Here is a 19,388-nt window from a genome sequence, read left to right as displayed (position 1 = left end):
AAATAGAGAAATCCCGCTCTCCTGCGAGCAGCGTGGAGGGAGAGGTGGCCGTCTCACGCACAGCCGCCCCGGCCCCAGGGTCCCCGCTCCGCCCGCATCCTCGGCCCCTCGCCCCAGGCCAGGCCGGGCGCTGACCACAGGTGGGAGCGGGCTGGGCCGGACAGCGCCGGCCTTGTCGCACTCGCGGGGCGGGGAAAGGGAGATAAATTAGCGCACAGGTCCTGGGCGCGGCGGGGCCGCTCCGTCTATAGCCCGTTCCGCGGCTCGGGGCTGGCAGCGGCTGGCGGCGGCGGCGGGGACGGGAGCCCGGTACTGCCGGAGGATTTGCCGAGCCCCGCGGCGGGCAGGCTCCGCTCGGCGCCCTCAGTCCGTTCCGTGTCGCTGGGGGCCATGTCGAGGGACTCAGCGTCGCTGCTGTCGCTGTCGCCGTCGGAGCGGCTGGGGCTGCGCTCGGGCTCCCCGGCGGCGGCGAGCGCTGCGCCGGTTCTCTGGGCCGCCGGCTCCGGCTCCGGCGGCGGTTCCTTGTCCTTCTGGGCCTGCGCCTCCTTGGAGTGCCGCCACTTCATCCGCCGGTTCTGGAACCACACCTTCACCTGCGGCCGCGCCGCCCTTAGACGGGCGGCACGGCCCCAGCGCGCCCCGCATCGCGCCCCGTGCAGCGCCCGGCCCCGACGCCTTCCACCGGGGACTGGTAACGCGGGGAGAGAAGGAGCCGTCCTCACCTCCCACTGCCCACACCCTGACGCGACTAAAGGGCTTTATTTTTTTTTTTCTGCTTCTAGTTTGTGTGTTTAAATACCACACACCCTCCCCTCTGTGTTATTTGTTTGTTTCCTCTCTCCTCCTGTTTCTTCTTCCAGGAAACCAAATCTTGCTCAAGAAACCACAGCGTTATACAATTCTGCACGCTGTGGGCCCTCAATAGTGGAATCATTACAGAGGGGCGTTTAATGATTCCGTTTGAAGAAGTGTTTTCACTTCCTCAGAACGATGGATTTCACAACGTGGGGAAAGATTTAGAATTAAAAAAAAAAAAGAGAGAGAGAGAAAAAAAGGGGACATTAAAAATAGTGTGTTTGCTTCTACTTCCTTTGACCTAAACTGCCTCCTACAGAGAACTACACTCCAGTAAAGCACACTCTGACGGTCTGCCCTGGCCCCACTTTCCTCTCTGCCTGGCCTGCTCCTCAGTGGCCAAAACAAAAACTCTGCGGAATCTGCACGCAAGAGATGCTCGGGGTGAGGTCCAGCTCCTCAGCCAGCCCCGCTAAAGACGGAGGAAAGGAAATCACTTTGAAACCTCCCCACCTTCTGGTATTCATCTAAACTGGAAGTAAGATTTGAAATAAAACCGAAGCTTTTCTTACTTGAGCATCTGTCAGCCCCAGCATCGCCGCCAGTTGCTTCCTGTCCGGTTTGGTGACATACTTCTGGATTTCAAACCGTTTTTCTAAACCTTTCCTCTGCAGGTTGGAGAAAACAGCCCTAGACCAGGAGCGTTTCCTCTTGTACGTCTGGGGCAGCGTGTCCTTGGTTAAAACTGCATATGGACCTGAGAAGGGAGAGAGAAAAGCAGAGGGAGGGAGAAGGAGACAGCGTTATTAATATCACAGCCTGAAGGGAGCCTTAAATCGATCAGAATAAGAGTTGGACTGTGGTGTGCGGGGAGGGCCTGAGCCAGCGTGGCCCTGCCTGCCGGCTGGGTACGTGTCCTGTCAGCCTATGCTTCCTTGGGCGCGGGTGAAGTTGTCTGGAACCTGAATTTCTTCCTCTCCCCCCTCCCCGCATCTTCTCTCTCGGCCCAAGTATTATTTCTGTACTCGATGGGATGGTCCTCTAGATCAGGCCCTAGCCGGTTCTTCCTCCCCCCCAACGCAGCCCGGTTTTCGCCCAAAATCTGAACCTCCCTAGAAAACACACGGCCTGGCCTTTCAAAAGTGCCTGGCGAGTCCCTCCGGGAGGAAGGGGGCTGCTCCAGGACGGAGGGCCCTTCGCCACGGGAGGGTCGACGAGGGACAAGATGTACCTGGAAAAGTGTCTTGAAACTGGTGCTGCACTGAGCTCCTTGGGTTTGTGTTTAAGGGACCCAGGATAGCAGAGGCCTCGTTAATGGGGTCTAGAGACGCGAAGAACTGGCCGGCGGAAGGCTGCAAGTTGGGGAGATGAACCCCAGTTTGGCGGCTGGTAGTTAATAAGGAGGTCAGATCTGCGAGCACAGGAACAAGGAGAGCTCTGTTATACCGCGGTCGAGACCGACACCCCGGCATGGTCCGGACAGCGGAGCCGGGGCCGGGGCCAGGCGGAGCGGGTCCCCGGCCGGAGGGGCTTGAAGGGGCACCAGGCAGCCGCCTCCCGCCCCCAGGGGCTCTCCTCGGGAGGGGTGGCCGTGGCCCAGCGGTCAGACATCCTCCGATTTATTTACTCTCTTTGGTCAGGATGTTTACAGGCCGCGAGGGGAGATGGATTGCAGCGAAAGCTTTTAAACGGGCTGTGCCCTCGGAGACAGAAATCCCCGGCCGCTCCGAGTAGCGCGGAGCGCTCCGCTCGCTATTTTCACACTATCGCTATTTTCCCAGGGGCGCAAGCCCTGTGCCGCGGCTCTGCCGTGCGGGGTTCGGGGTTCGGGCTGGTTTAGTGAGCGCTATTAGAAACCCGAATTTATAACGCGCTTTTTTTTTTAATAACTCTTTTTTCGGCTAGGTCGAAAAGTTTTCAAATCGCGAGTGTAACCCGCTAAAGCAATTACAGAACAAGTAACAGAGCACCGAGAGCGCTAGCAGGGAAAGCAGACAAGCCAATTTCTCTACCTCTCAGCGTGTTGCCTTCCTTAACTTTGGGGTCAAACTCCGCCGATAAGATGCGGTCGATACCGAATTTCAGGTCTTTGCTGGCGGGCGCCGGTGCCGAGCCGTGCGTGTGGCCGCCGGGCAGCCGGGCGGGGGCCGGGGCGCCTCCGCCGCCCGCCGCCGCCGCTGCCGCCGCGGGGGACCGGTGCTGCGGGGGGCGGTGGTGGTGGGAGTGGTAGGCGGCGGAGAGAGGCGAGAGGCGCGGTGGGAAGGTGGCGGCGGGGGCATCGGGGGCCACGACGGGCGTGGGCCGGAGCGGCGAGGCGGTAGCGTGGAAGGGACCTCCGTGGTGGACGGCTCCCAGCGCCGCCGGCATCGCGGTGCCGGGACCTCCGGGCAGGCTGTCGGCGGGTCCTCCCGCCGCCTCGCCGCCGGCGTGGAGGATGTCGGCGATGCAGAAAGACGGCTTCTTCGCCGCCGCGGCGTCCAGCGGGAAGCAGCCGCCGGCTGCCGGCCCCGATGCAGAGCAGTACGCGGCTGACCACAAGCTGAAGTTGGAGGCGTAGAAAGGAGCCAGCCCGGCCGTGTACATCCTGCCCGGGGAGGGGACGCGCCGCTCCGCAGCTCAGCTCCCGGGTGCGAGCCGCGGAGCTGCCCGCTGCCCGCGGCGCATGGGCAGGGATGGCGGGGCGAGAGGCGGCTGGCAGAGCACTTCCCGGAGGGGCGAGGGGGGAGAGCCAACCACCAAAAGATGAAAAAAGAAAAAAATAAACCCGAAAATTAAAAAGTCCCCAAAAGCCGCGGCCAGACGAAGAAAGCGAGTGGGCGAGGAGCGGAGCGGCGCAAACAAAACAAACCCAAACCAAACCCCCTTTCCTCGCTCTAGGGGAAGAAAAAAATATCCACCCCTCCCCAAAACTTTCTCTGGCAGCGAGCAGCCCTCGCTCCCTCCCCACGCCCAATCCGCGATCCGCGGGGCCGGGCAGCACCGCCCGCCGACACGCCCACGCAGGGCCGCGTCGCTGGTACGGGCCACCGCGCCGGCAGCGCGAATTGCGTGGCCCCTACCCGCAACCTGGCGCGGTTTGCCCCACAAAGTACACCCCAACACACACCTATCCCCCCTCTTCTTTAAATTCCGCCCTCGACTTTAAACACTCTCCCCTCGCAAAAAAAAAAAAAAAAAAAAAAGGAAGAAAAATACAGCGCAAGGTCGCTGCGCTTGCTGCTGCTGCGATTTCCAAACATTTGAAAGAAACGCGCAGGAAAATTCTTGGAGGTTGGAGACAGGTCTGTCCTCTTGGAAACGATTCTCAAGGAAATGTGTTTCCTTCCCGGATAAATGAGCCTGGGATAGTCTGCAAGAGAAGGAGTCTGTGCTGATGCACACAACATATGTATTTATGAGAGCTCCCAGATATTCTGGGCCCAGGAGTTTTGCATCCTGCATTAGCAGCGACTAATTAATTAATCGTATTTTGACAACAGTGCAATTTTATAGATTTTTTATCATGTTCTCCATCCCGGTGGCTGCATCTACTTCCACAACAATTACACCTTAAAAATTGCTTTGTAATTTCTCGAACCCTTAACAACAGAATTACCTCCATTTTTTTTCCTGGAACACAACCATTAGCTGTATTCGCTGCAATGATTTAGGGACAGATTTGTCAAAGCGCCTTTGTTGCTTTCCCCCCTCACATCTAACATCACATTTGTCCTGACCTGACTCTGAAAATCAACTGTTTCTTTATTTTTAGTTTTCGTACAAATAAAGGAGTCGCTGCCGTTTTGAGTAGGCTGCCGGGTCGGACGATTGAAAGTTTGCTTTGTTTTTGTTTCAAAAATATCATATTATTTTTTCCAAAGGGTTTCCCACATTCAGAAGATTTTCGGGGAACCGCCAGAAAGGCAAACTATTTTTCTTTCTCCAGGTATGAAGATATAGCTTCCATGTGAATATTGAAACCACCTGCGAGCAAGAGCGAACGCGTTCCTTGGCCATAACCGTGTGCACGGGTAAAGGTGAGGCTGGTTCTCTGGGAAAAGCCAAGTACCGCTTTGCTTTGCTTTGGTTCTTATTAACGAGGCAAAACCGAAAAATGAAGACGGGCTGGCTTGCCAAGATGTGTCCGAAAACCGAAGCTGGAGAAAGAAAAGGTTGATTAGGTTTGAACTTTTCCTGACTCGACAGCGGAAAGCTCCTTTTCCTTGCATCTCCCACCCGCGCCCCTCACCCCGCCTTTATCCCCCCGCCAGCTGACCAGCGCCTGCCTCTTGCTCTCAAACCGAATCGAACGACTCTGGTTCCACTGGCGTCCCCATTGCCGGGCAGAGTCGCCCTGCCAGCCCGCCCGAGGGACGGGCAACGATGTGTGCCCTGAGCGCTGCATCCCGGCCGCAAATCGGTTCGTTAAATTACTGCTGCAATTGCCACTGATACCCCGTATCGTTGTACCAGCCTGTGGCTGCTCACCAGTCAGTCAGGGGTAAAAAAACAAACAAAACCCAACACGGTGGTTTTATTTCTTTCTTTCTTTCTATGTTTTTGGGTTTGGGGGTGGGGGGTGTTGGGTTTTTTTAAGAGCTGATTTCAAAACTCCGCTCGCCTCGCTGCCGAGCGGAGTCCGGCCATGAGCCTCACCGGAGGGGAGCTCCCGTCGCCGTTTGCGGGAGCCCCGGGCAGGCTCGGCCCGGGGCACGGCCGCGGTGCTGCAGGTATCCTGCGCGCGGAGAAGCGCTGTCATCCCGCGGGGACTGAAATAACCCCGAAGGAAACTCTAAACACCTTGCACTGAAGCACTTCACCCCCGGGCTGGGACTCGGGAGGGCGAGGGAGCTGGGGCGTCCGGGCCGCGGGGGCAGGTGCTTTCCCGGGGCTCGGTCGCGTTGCGCCCCCGCGCACCCTCCGCTGCCGAAAGGAGAAGCACCTGCCTCAGCCCCCGGCCGCTCCCTCTCTCCGGGGACAAGGATGTCCTCTCTCCCCAAAGCCCTCTGAAGGCCTTCCTGCCCACGCACCCTCCGGCCCGGTGGCCGGGGACGCGCAGGGCTGCGCGGCCGCGCTAGTCCGGGGAGGCGGCGGCCCCTCCTTCCCGCGCAAGGAGGGAGAAGGCTGCAGGAAACCCGGGGCTCGCTGCAGTCCAGGTCATCTCCTGTTTTTTGAGAGATTCCAACTCCGACTAAATGAGCGGATGTGCCTGCGAGATTTGTCCCAAAATAGAAGCGGCTTTAGTATTTTAGGATACAGCAGAAATCCTTATTTCTTCCGGTGAAAAACTTCATAATGAGTGCGAGCACTTCCCTTTTCAATATTTGTGCAACTTTATCTCGACCAGCAAGTTGCTTTGGTGACGCAAATCCGCCCTTGTGTATTGCAACTACAAAAATAAATGCAAGGAAATCAATTCCCTTCTAGCAATGAAAACATAAATATACAGCTGCGACTTTCCCCTTTAATCTTGCTTTCCGAGGGACTCGAGAAGGAGGCGAATGAACTGTGCGGCAGGAGCGATGCTGCTGCTTTTTTTTCTTTTTTTTTTTTAAGGAATGGAGTCTCGAAGGACTTTTTTTTTTCTTCCCCGAGGACGACAAAGGAGGTGGAAAAAGAGTTATTGGAGTTCTTACGAGGGGAAATAGAAGGGCTAACCCCGAGGCGCTGCAGCTCCCCGTCCCTACTTGCAGGCACGGGGCCGGGAGCATCCCGGAAAGGGCTGGGCGCTGCCTGCCAGCGCCCCACGGGGACGACGGGCCACTCTTTCGGCCTTCTCTGCCCCGTCCAGCTTCCCGGCGAGTTACGGGCGGCAGGTAGATCCCACAGACCCCTGTGGGATTTTGGCAGCCCGAGCGCCTGACCGGCGGGCACCGAGCCCCGGACGGTGCCTGAGCCCGGCGCAGACCGTTCACCCCACTGGGGGTTCGGGGCTCCCGTCAGCCCAGGCAGCGCTCGGCGGCCCAGCCGCGCTCTCCGGAGGTGGAATGGGGGGGAATATGGTGAGCCGAGTTTTCCCCTCGGAGCTGGCCCAGGATGCTGCCGAAGCGGCCTCCAGCCCTCCTCCTCCTCCCGCGGCCTGAGCCTTGCCTATTGGCTTTTAGGCTTCTATATGTGCTCTGTTTATTCCTCTGTTTTTATATAGAAGAAATGTACATGTGCAATATATTTAAAAATAAAGAAAAATATTTTAAAAATCCTATTATATCTCTCTGTAGGAGTACTTGTAAAAATAATTGTTTAAGCCTCATGACGAGTCCTCCAGGAAGACGGTTCGCTCGGGTGGCGTTAGAGGGACTGCTGCACCCCCTGCCCCGGGCGTCCCTCGGAGTCGCCCCCGCTCCCCGCCCGCTCTGAGCAGCGCCGAGCACCCCACTAAACCCGTGCTCTGTCGCCACCTGCCGAGCCCCCGGGACGGGGCTCCCCTCACCCTCCCACTCCCAAAACTCCCTCACTCCCGGGTCCGTGCGAGCAACGTTTGGGGAGCCCCTCCCGCCGCACCCGCTCCAGGCTGGGGGCTGCAGGGTAGGCAGGGGTGCGCTGCAGATGGCAGAGGGGTCCCGGTGGTGCTGCCGGTGCTCCCCCGGCACCGCCGCGGGATACGGGGACCGCTGCACCGGGACTGGCCTCCATGACCGCGGGCAGAGCCCCCCGAGCGCGGTGCCGGTGGGGATTCCCTCAGCTGGGCACAGCCCGTTATCTGGGAACTCAACAGCAACGCAGGCGCTGCGGGGCAGGAACTGCCCAGGATCGCATGCGAACCCGTTGACTGAGCTGGTCAACCCCTTGACGTTTCCTTTCCATTGTTTCACGCGTTATTTAGTTGAATACCTGTGTCAGTAAGTCACGACTAACGTTATGTCATCTGCTGAGCATTCGTGAAAGGCGCCTGAAAGCAGGCGGAATCTGGGTTTCCGTGAGGTAGGGCAGGATTTCAAGCCTCCTGCGGGTGTATTTTCATTAGTGTTTGAGTTTGTCAGAGTATGCTTTTGGAGAGAAGCGCTTGATCCTCATCACTTGCAGCTTTGCATCATGGAGAGGTCTTGGGGTGCACACATAGGAATCCTTGATGGGAATTGAGTCCACAGGGCATGCTAAAATTGCTCTGAAGCAAAATTCCTCTGAAATGTCTATATTGTAGTTTTCTGAAAGCTCCATGGGGTTTTCTGCATGTGAGAATTGTCCATATGTTCCAGCATAATAGGTCCAACTGAATTGGTCCATATGTGAAAGCAGATCAAAGCCGGAAGCTCCCAGCTCCAGGGACAGCACACTGGCCACTGAGTTGGAGACTTGTTCACACACTGGCACATTTGCACACTGTGTCTTTCTTTCAGCTGCTGGTCTGATGAAACACATTCGAGCACGTGAAGCTGAGGCATTTTAAACGGAGACTTTTTGCATTCTTCCAAATGCAAGTCCCTCAAGTCCCTTCAGACAGAGAGAGTGGGGACCTGAAAACACTGATTCACCTCAGCCCCTCAGTGCCTGGCTCAGGATATGTGGGAGGGCACTACATCTTTCCACAGCCATGCATATAGGGAAAGGGGCTACCTTTCCTTCCTCCTCCCCCCTCTCCTTTTTTTTTATGAAAAGCTGCAGATTCATAAATCTTATAGAAGGGTTAGGGTAATAAATAGCAGTTGGAGAGAAGTGCCTCTCCACAAGAGAGTTAGGGCAGGCAAGTTCTGCCTGTTGTATTGGTGGGCATTGTTGATGTGAATGTCATTTTTAGGCATCTGATGTTGTGCCTGGACCTGGGCACTGTAAGTCTGCAATGCCATAAAGGCTCAAGGTGCTTGATCTTGGAAGTACCAGTTTCCCACTCTCACTGCATCCTGGTCTGTCTGTTGCTGTCCTTGGGGATGCCAAATTAACTCTGCCACTAAGAAAAGTTTTTTACTATCATAGTTCCCAAAACTAGCTTCTCCATCATGTGGCCAGCCAGGGTGAGGGTGCTGGGGGAAACGTGCATTTGAGGGACAGGCTGGTAGGACCTCTGTGACCCTCTTTCTAGTCTGCTCTAAACTCTCATCAGGTCATACATTAATTTAAGTGCTGCTTCTTGGAACCGCTTTCTGCAATTTAAAATGGGTCCTTCTTGCATGGAGAGCCCCTGAGTTTGTTTTCATTTCCATCATATCATATATCATATCATATCTACCATCCAATCATCCTGATTTCATAGGTTGCTCCACCTTTACACTGTGGTCGGACCATAACCTGCTTGCAGAGGGACTTATCACGGGCTAGTTGCGATTTTCCAGGCCACCCCAGCAGAGAGGTCTGCAGAGAGCTGGTCTGCAATTCACCCTCCGGTAGCTGATTAAAGGTGACATGACGTGCAGAAGTGCTGACCCCCTGCTCTAATGTGCAACCGCCGATGAGAGAAGCATTAACATGCCCACTGTGCACAGTGCACAGTGACTGAAAACAAGAATCATTGTGTAAAATGAAGGTGATTCGACTCTCAGTGCAGAAAGGCCATCCACAGGTATTTCCTAAATCTGACAGGAGAGTATAATTACACCTGTTTTCAGCTGAGAGCCAAAGGGGCAGCTCCTTAAATGAGGCAAATTACTGCTGTTGAGGACAGGGTTGGTATATCTCAGTTTAAGTTGTATATTTAGGTGCAAGTACAGATGGAAGGTGAACGGAGGATCTTTTATTCCCATAGTAGATCATCACCCCTATGATTTTGTCAGAGCAATCCCATCAAGTTCCACAAAATTTAGCTGATGCCTTAGTCCCTTTGCCCCTCCAGCAGCAGTACATTAAAGTCACTGCACAGAAAAGCTGTTCAATATTGAAGAAGGAAATACTAATAACTGCCCAATAAAAGTTTTAGTAAGAAACAGTTTCCTCCTTCTTGCCAACAGTGGTCAAAAATGTGGGGAAGCTGGAAATAAAGATATCAGAATGCAGACACATAAAAGGCAAAATCAACCCCATAAGGAAGTCAAGTTTCTAGAAGAAAATTACTCTGTAAAACTCATCTGGATTTGAAAATAGTTATTGTTTTTCTTCCACCACTCCTTTCATGTTCAAAGTGGATTTAAATGCAGTAGGTACACATCAGACCAACTTTAAAGCCAGCTCTTTCCTTGCTACTAGCACATATAAAACCCCAGAAGAACAATGTCATCAAAGTCCTTCAAAAAAGTTCTATTTTAACCTTTTTTTCCCCAAGGGAGATGCTTTCTGGTGGATACCAAATGGGAGTGCCAGCCAGGGGAATTTTATGGGCCCATAAACAAGTGTGCCAGATTGTATAGCATTTACATAGTACCCTCCAGACCTGCTTGCCTCCTAAAAGTTTCCCTCCTGGAACTGAATCTGCCCTAAATAAAGTCCAGCCATGACTTGGACAGCTCAGAGATTCCCTGTGCCAGGCTCCACCAGCTCTTGAAAGACCCAGGTCCCCTCCCTGTGAGACACCCAGGAGGATGGGAAGATGCTCTTGGAGCCAAGCAGAGCCGTGTAAGGTACCCCCTTCCCAGCTGTGGATCTGGGATGCTGCCTACAGCAATAGCCATTCCTCCATGCCTTCAGCAAATGGAAACAAAACCAGAGGAGGCACAGTCAACAGAGCAATGCAGCACAGAGGGGAAGTCATTTTCTGCTGATACCTCTAACACATCATTTTATATCTTGATGCCTGGGATCTGGTTACCTTTATCTTAGCCAAAAGACTGTAGTGGTCATAAAATGTATTTTGATTTTACTTCTTCTAGAAAACTTTATCATGAGATTTTGATTATCTGTCCTGCAGTAGTAAATTCCAAAGTCTCATTATCCCCCGTCTGCCTTCACTGTCCTGTCCTTAATTTCTTTTCATAATTTCTCAGCTCCTTGAGGCATCCATTCATCCTGGAATTGTGAAATGGAGAGAAAAAGGCCAATGCTGACCAGTTTTTCCTTTCATTTGTCACCATGTCTAACCCAAGTGTTTACCCTGATCCCCCAGATGTATAAACTCTTTTCCAAGCCAAGACATTCTCTTTTTCCCAGCTAAGCAATCTGTTTCATTTTGAGGCCACACTGAATGGTAATATGAATCTCAACATATTTCAGGTCTCAGGCTAACTTTGCAAGGAATAAAGACGTTGGAGACGGTCTCATTACTGCGATCTTTCCCAAACCCTAACGAAGCAGCACCCTCTAGTGCAAGCTGAAAATAAAATCCTCAATCACAACCATCTTTCTGGGTCAAATTTGGTCTTGGTGCATCACCACTGGGACCACTGGGAATGGGCTCAGCCACAAAACTTTACCCTTCTGGTCTCTGAAAATTTCTGATTTTCTCCCTAGGCCCCCCATGGATGCTTTGGGTACCAGCTGGATGCAGAGTGTTGCCCAGGACTCTGGCAGACCCAGGTGGCAGCACTGCCTGCAGGCAGGTGGCACAGATGGCAACTGTGCCATGCTAGTTTCATTTCTATGGGATGCTGCTGCCCACCAAAGTGGAGGCAAGAAATATTCCTGGACAAGAATGTGACTCATATATTGGGTATTTTGAGACATGAGAGGTATCCTACCTGATTTGAAAGGACCAGGGGCAAGAGGGAAGGTGAAAAGGGGTCAACTGGTGCAGGGAGGGGGCTGAGCCTGAGGCTGGGCTGTGGGAAGCAGGGCTGGGTGTGGAGGGGGGACTAGCACTTTCACATGGAGAAAGTCACTGGTTTCCGGGAGAACTGGGGACTAACCGGGTGTGAAAGCTGAGGCTGAAGGCAACATGGTGTTGTATTACTTCTGGTACACTTTTCTTTCATTACTAGCAATTTCCATACGTTTCATCAGTTTTATTGTTGTTAGGAGGAAGGAGAACAAGAAAATGACACAATTTTGGCAGACCCTGAGCAGGGGGTGACCTGCGGGGTGAGCGAGGGGGAGCGGGGTCATTCCTGGATGCCATCGGCCACAACACGGAGGCAAGTTAACTGTGTCGTGTCCCGCACAAAATCCCATTGCCTGAGCACACATATGGGGATTTTATGAAAACATAGACCTCCCCTCTCACACTCTAAAAATAACACTGAGTAAATGGCTACTTGAGATTTTGTAAAAATTAAAAGAAACCAAACCTGCTTAACCAGAGTTGGAAATTTTGTCCAACATTTCAAGGCTACACCTTCCTTTCATTAAGAGCTTAGAAGAGAGCTGCAGCGCTTAAGCCAGGAGGGAGAGTAAATCCTTCAGTGTCAAACCAAGGTGAGGCTAAGGTTTGGGAGCCAGTGTGTGTGCCCGCACAAACACAGGGGTTGGCTTTCACCCCAGGCACATGCAGCTCCTTACAGGGCAAATATCTGAGCCAGAGCCCTGGGGAAAGCAGGAAAACACCAGACCTATGAGTTGTGTGGCAGTTTCACCTTCTTCTAATGCTTCTGCTTTTTAATGTACTGGGCACACTGTGAGTCCAGCTGTGGCTTCAGCATTAAAGGGAAATGTGGGAACTGATGCTTTTTCTCTAGACGTGATAAATAATGTCAGGGATGGTGATTTGGTTTTGGGGGAGTGTTATTTTTAGATTGATGACAAGAAGTTCCAGAGTGAGATTGAACCATGTGGGTAAGGGGGTGGAGGTGGCCTGAAGCCATCCCAGCACTCCAAATGTGAGGATGCTCTGGGGAGGAAGCAGGGGTGGATGGAGGGAGGCTGGACCCCTTCTCTCACCCAGCCTGGGTGGGGCCTGCGGGAAACAGGAAAGCATCGCTTTAACCCCTGGCCCAAGAAATGCTCCAGTTTTCTGGAGCAGCTCTTTCCCCCCATCCTCATTCCCTACCAGCTCTAGGGGCCTCCGCACTGCTGCTGGATACAGCTCTGCTAGGCTGGGAAGGGAATATCTTATGGCAGACAAAAAAACCCGTAGCATTGGAGGGAAGAAATGGTTCTCTACCTTCTCTGTCTCCACACTGTATTTTACTATTCTCTTCAAATGAAGCAAACACCATTATTTCCCATTAGGTGTTCCTGGTGCAAGAGTATTTCATTGAAAAATGGTTCTTTAATGCTAATGGGAGTTATACTCCTAGTGTGATTTATATTAATAAAGCATGTGCAGTTCCTCAGTACATTTAGACCCTGATGGGAAATGGACTTTTTTTTTTTTTGTCCTTCTACACAACATCTGATGAAGTGCTCCAAGCATACAATTTTACAAGCTATTCTCCTCTGGCCTTACAGATGAAAAATAGTCTGTTGTGTCAACTCCTCAGATGCCTATTTTTACACCTTCTGTTTGTTCTTAGTTTGACGTTGTTAATCACGGTCCCACCAAAGCTCCATTGTTCAGCTCTTCAAGAAGAATGTTGTTATATTGACTGTTTGTGCGTCAGCCCAGCTCTCTCTGGAGCTGCACTTGGATGAAATTAGATAATTTCCATTAGGAGAACAGGCATTATTAGTCCCCAATGCCAAATTGAAAAGCGAGCCAAGATTACTATTTCTGGCCGTGTTCACCTCAGGAAGGAACCTTCTCAGCTTTAATGGGATTTTGCTATTGTTGGTTGCCTTCTGTTTGACACCAGGCCAGCAGGGTTGAAAATTGTTTAGAAAGCTGCATGAAATATAATAGAGCCCAAGCCATTTGCTGCAGCACATTCCAGCATGATGTTTATTTTGAAAAAAAAAAAGGAGAAAAAAATTATTGTCCTTGGCAGTGAAAAAAAAATCCCACTAACTTGACTCTCAGAACATATGCTTCTTGTTGCTGTTGTGCTTTCACAACGTGCTGGATTGGCACGTTATGTACAGAAGTGATAAATCTAACGCTATTTGAAATTATCTCCAGTACTTGTAGAAGCAGATCACAGGCACAGGCAGCAACTTTGTGACAAGAAAAGAGGGTAGGGATGATACCAGATCAGGTCCAAAGCAAGAAGTCAAGTCCCATGTTTTGTTCTGTGACTCAGTTTTTCCATCTGTGAAACAGGGTCAAGTACTCACCTGCATCACATGAAGAAATTAAGAGGACACGTGATCCCTGGATGTTGCTTTTGTGGGCGCTGGAGGTCATCTGAGGCAGACTGAGCCCCTCCACAGCCCCAGGTGCACAGCCCTGCCCTTCCCACCCCAGCAGTGGCTGGGCTCTGCCATTGCCGCTATTCTTTTCTTTCTCCCCTTCCTCATGTCTCTTCACCATCACCTCACATGAACGCCTCGCCCGCATCTCAGGATGCTAATACTTGACATCCAGTGTGAGAATGGGGATGGTGGACTGAACTCTTGCTCAGTCCTGAATTCCCCAGGGGTTTCTTTCTGCTCCATGTAGTACGGTTTTGTTCTCTGAATGCTATCTTAAAATAATTATTAATGAAAGCAGAGTTGACTTTGGAGTGAAAGTTTCCGGTTCCTTGGCATTTCCAATGTGTAAGCTATCTAAGGGTATTGAAATGCAGGACATTTTTTGGATGAGATCAGAAACCAAAACCACATTTTCCCTCCAGGCCTCTTCAGAGCCAGACCCACCTTTACTGCCCTTTACCTCTTGTCTATTCAAGCCCTAAAGAAGCTGAGCAAATAGAACAAAGTTATCCACATTTAGAAAAATAAATAGAACAAGCAATCTTCAAAGCCTTCAGATGAGGATCCACACAACAATGCCGGCGTTATCCCTGGGCAATAAACCAGAGCACTCCTTTGTTTATATAACCTAGCGTTTACTTCTATTTTAACCAACAAACATTGACTGATTGCATAGTCTTGGCTCTAAACCATCCGCCAAATATTTAAAGATACAATTATACTAAAAGGAAAAAAACCCCATGGCAGACGCCAGCCGACATGTTTCCTCCACACAAAGCTGCCACCTGCCTGTATGGAACTTTTTTGACCCAGCCAGAGCAAAGCAGTGATTGCTTCCAGCAAAACCAACACCCAGGCCCCTACCTCGATCTGGGGCATTGGCCACCCCCAGTGCCTGCTCCTCTGGAGGTTCTCATGGAGCTGAGCTGGCAGGTACAGTTCAAATTTGGCAGGACATTGGCTAGGATGATCCCTTACTGTATTTGCTTATCTCCCAGATCTGCTGTCCTGTGGCACTGGTATTTTTAGGAGAGGTCAGGTCTGAAACTGACCCCAGGTTGTCCCTGCTCAGAGCATCCTTTGACATTCACTTAACATGTGAGAAGTTTAGGAGAGGCCCCTTCACCACAAGGCTTGGCAGCTGGGCTCCCACAGGAGGCTTCTCTCTCTACAGCCCCAAGTGCCACCATGCAGGTCAACCACCAGTTTCACAGCCCAATAGGAAACAGACTGGTCCCATTGTGACCTGCTGTGGAAAGTCACCCTTGACAGCTTGCAGAGGCACCTGTGTCCCTGCTCCGGATCTCATCCTAATTGCCAACCCTGGCAGCTACTGGCAGTGAGGTATTTGGACAGATCAGGGTGAAGTTTATAGGTCCCAAACAGAAGTGTCCAGACAATGCCCAGGTCCCTGTTTTCACCCCTCAATAAACTCTGGAACTGACTCAACGACTGAAATGTTCAGAAACTGTTAGACAGAAAATAATCTGTCTACAAGGCTGGGGGATCTCATCTACTCCCTGGCTATCTCTTCACATAGAGCATTTGTCTTCTCACTAACCTTTTTATTTTTTTCCTCTTCATGCTGTGAAATGTTCATTGTCTCCTGCTAAGGAAAGTTTGATAAGGATCTTGCTGAGAGTGGCTTTTAGGAAAACCCATTGCTCCAAAAAGGAACCAACCATTGTAGAGCCAGCACTTCAAAGTTATAGCATTATCTTGTTTTTTTATACCAAATAAATAAATAAAATGAAGATGAACAATGTGTTTCCATTTAAGGAGGAGTGTGGGAAAAACCAGGTCTCATCAGACTGGGAAACGGAGTGGTATATGCTGACTAAGAGACTGGAAATAGCACGGCTGTCAACTGGAGGAATTCGGGGTTGAATAATCACGTCAAGCAGGCAATGTCAGATGGGAACCGTGGCCCCAAACCTGTTCGTTTGAACTCATCAGGATTCACATGAGAAAACACACATTGACTCCACATGTTGCTTGTGGTTTCAGTGGAAGATCAGGGCTGGACCATCCCTGCTGTCAAGCCAGCACAAGCATGCACTCTCCTAGACACCCACTGTAGAACTACGTTTCCAGCACAGGAGATCATGCAGATTGTATGTGCCACATTACATTGCAACCAAAGCTGGTGACAGCCCTTCCAAAACTTCCTTGTCTTCAGACAGCTCTGAGTGGGAGCTCACTGCCTTACTCTTCAACCTAATCTTTCCTGCAGCACTTTTGCTTGTATTTGGGACCAAGGTCCTGGATGATAGAGGGACTGCTTTGCCTTCACAAAGACATTTTCTGCTCTTCACCTGGCACTGCTGACATGTGCCCAGCCTCAGCTGGATGTCTCCTCAGGTCTAAAAAAATTGCAGGTTTTTTCCAGCATGACCCATTGTCAGGATGGCAGCTGATCCCCCTTCTCCTATTTGTGCTCCAGGGCGGAGGTTGTCCAGCTGCAGGCAATCTGTGCCATGTTTCCATTCTGCACTACCAGTGCCCCAGTTCAATCCAGCCACCAGGGATAGTACAAGTGTCCTTCAATGTTTTCTTTTATGGATAATTACCCTTTTTCATTTTTTTATTAACTGTTGAGGAAGGGAGAAAAGAGCAAGAGAGATCCCATCCTTTGGTGCTGTGGGACTTGGTGCTGTTTTAATAACAACAAAATATTGGAAAGGAGAAAAAATTTGCAGTATATCAGCATGTTTTTAAGGTTGGTGGGAAAAAAAAGACCTCTAGTCCCAGTGGTATCAACGAAGAAAACGTCCATTGGATTCTAGTTCTTAAAAAAAAATCTGAGTCATGCAGAAAGTGCTGGGCTTGGGTTATGTGTGGTTACTGGAGTGCTCAGGGAGGGGGAAGGGAAACACATGCCAAGGCCAGAGCTTCATCACAGCCTTATGAAAATTAACAGGTCTGTGAAGATGTGTTTTCTAAGAAGGGGGGTGCTGCATGCCCAGGAAAAGAGGGAAAAAGAGTGAGAGGAGAAGAAGGGATGTTTTGCTTCCATCTCACTCCAAACTTGCTAAATTCAGCCCTTCATTTGCTGAAGAGAAGAGCTAGAAATCCCACTCCACCTAGCAGGATAATTTTTCCCCAAACCGTCAAAGTCTGGAAAGTGGGTGTCTGCACTGCAGGAATTTTTCTGAATAGTACATGACAGTTGCAAATTTATTCCCTTTTCCGCTATTTCATGGATATTTGCATGAGTCCTACAATCTGTACCCGTAAGAAATCCTGCTTTCTAAAGGCAGGATCAGGCAGAGACCCTCCTTACCCGGAGGGAGAAGGTGCTAAGTACGTGTACGTTCATATACACATACTCAAGCATGAGCAAAGGGCAGCACCACAACAGAGAGCTCAGAGCACCACATAGTCACTTTGCTGTGAATTCATATATTTCACTTTTTTCCACAGAGAAGCTTTCTTTGAAGGTAGAGAAAAACACAGAGAGACAGAGCAGGGGAGGGGGGATCTGTCTGTGTTGCTGGTTTGACTGGATTCTGGCAGATCCCTGCTGTGTGCTGTTCTCTTGCATTGCTCTGCCAGCAGAAGGCTCTGTCTCTCCCCTCTCTGACTGATATGACAGCAATGACAGGAGCAATTTCTCCTCTCGGGGTGCTATGGAGAAACCACCAACTATCTCATTTCAGGGAGCTGAGCCCAGAGCAGCCTGCCAGGTCCTTCCAGCCTTTCCAGATGGCATTTTTTTTCTGACTATGGTTTAGCATCCACCATAATGTTGCTTTTGGTGTGATGGTTAAATGAAAACATGGATTCCCCCGTAGTTTTATGATTTAGGATCTCACTCTTCAGGTTCAGGCTTAGTGATGGTGGCTTAATCCACACCCATCTACAAGTGAACAGGGATTTCTCTTGCTTCTTTCCCAAAACCATCACATTTTTCAGGTTTTCAATAAAATAAAAATGCCCCTTTTAAGCCCTATTGAAAGACAACCTTTTATTTTTATCAACAGCTCCCAAGGACATACGTTTTCTCAATAGCTCCATGGACAGGATATGTGAGTGAGAAAGATATGTGTTTTAATCACTGTCCCTCAGCCAGGCCAGGTGGAAGGAAGATGTTTTTTCTGTGACTTAAATAAAGGTCTTATTTCCAAAAGGAGCTGGTGATAGCGGCTGCTTAACTAGAGGCAACCCAATGGGATCCATCATCAAGGGACTGGGTCCTCCGACTTTCTGAAAGATTGGACTTTCAGGGCATGACAAAATTAACAACCCCAAAAGGAACCAGACAGAATCACAATCCCCTTACAAACAAACAAACCAACCAACCAACCTAAATAAATGGGTGAGCTTTTCCCTGTCCATCCACATGCAGGCCTAGGAAGGAGTCTCTCAGGGTCCAGATCCAACTTTACAACTCCCAGAATGTACACAACTCGAATATCACATTGGAATCATCTCTCTAAACATGCTGCAAATCCCTTCACAAAGAGAAACACTTCATAATCCTTCTATTCATGACTGTCCCTCCAAATTTAAACATGCATTTAAAAAATAAATAGGGCAGGGGTGATGTGCGGGAACAGCTTGCTGCTTTTGCTTTTTTTATTTTTTTTAATCAATAAAACAGCCTTAAAGAGGCCCCCTTGAAAGAGTTCTGTTCATTTATTTTTCTTGGAAACTTCCAGTCTCCTTAACTCCTTTTAGACACATAAGAGGTGAATGATTAAGTTGAAACTATTATCTTTGCAAAGAACATCTCTGCTGGCCAAGCGGAGAGGAAAAGTGAAATGAAATAAACAGGCCGGAGCTATTGTGTCCCTGACGGGTCCCTGTGGTGAGATGCTGGGAAGCTTGGAGAAGTTAAAAGGAGGTCCCTGGGTGGGGACTGTTAATGAGGCAGGGCACATTTTGGAAGAAATTTTTTTCCTGTCAGAAATATGAGCATTTGAATAACTTAACGTGAGACGAAGTCAGCCCTTGTATTAACAGGTGCCACTCGGAGCTGCAGCATGCTGGTGGCCACGCCTGTCAGCTCTGGCTGCCAACTTCCTTTTCTCAGCCACCCCTTCCAGAACATGAAAGCAAAACCTTTGCCAGTGAAGGGTAGGAAATAAACTAAGCTTTACTGTGCCCTAATTCACATGCAGGTATAATGTCCACTACTCCCTCTGCTGTCTCTGAATGGCTGCAGTGCTTGGGGCCGTGGGCAGGGACAGGGACCCTGCGGCGCTGGGCAGCAGCAAGGCAAACAGCAGCCATGCTCTCTGCCTGCTGGGACATGCACTGCTGCGAGCTGACACATGACATGTGTACCTATTGTACCAGACATATACCTGGCTCTGCCACCAGCTGGTGGTTGGTCAGTCAGTAATAGCCTGTGCATCCAGTTTCCAGCTGACACGTGAGCTTTGGGCAGACATTGCCAGGTGAGTTTGGGAAGAATTAAAGTCTTGTGCATAAAGAGATGAGCATCCTCAGGGTCTGACTACTGGGGCTCCAACAGTTGTGTTTACTGCTCTCTCTGAGACTCCAAGGCTGGTGTGTAGCTGAAGGCTGGCACCAAAGCACTGCTGCATTGGCATCAGGGAAGCTCAGGGACACATCCAGTTGTTGGT

General features: G+C 50.6%; 1 protein-coding gene across 1 annotated transcript; it reads right to left on the bottom strand.

The window, feature by feature from the left end:
- Positions 1-245: 245 nt before the first annotated feature.
- On the bottom strand, positions 246-3,686 carry HLX (H2.0 like homeobox). The gene is made up of 4 exons (XM_027681981.1): positions 2,808-3,686; positions 2,027-2,206; positions 1,368-1,552; positions 246-593 (listed from the first exon to the last, which is right to left on the bottom strand). Exons 1-4 carry the CDS (start codon positions 3,376-3,378, stop codon positions 246-248), a joined length of 1,284 nt encoding a protein of 427 aa, XP_027537782.1. The 5' UTR covers positions 3,379-3,686.
- Between the last annotated feature and the right edge of the window lie 15,702 nt (positions 3,687-19,388).

The sequence above is a fragment of the Neopelma chrysocephalum genome, unplaced genomic scaffold (genome assembly GCF_003984885.1).
Source record: "Neopelma chrysocephalum unplaced genomic scaffold, ASM398488v2 Primary Assembly neopelma1_61b, whole genome shotgun sequence".
NCBI classification, from domain to species: Eukaryota; Metazoa; Chordata; class Aves; order Passeriformes; family Pipridae; genus Neopelma; species Neopelma chrysocephalum.
Note: the sequence above shows the minus strand (reverse complement) of the source record. Positions and strands in the feature narration are given on the sequence as shown.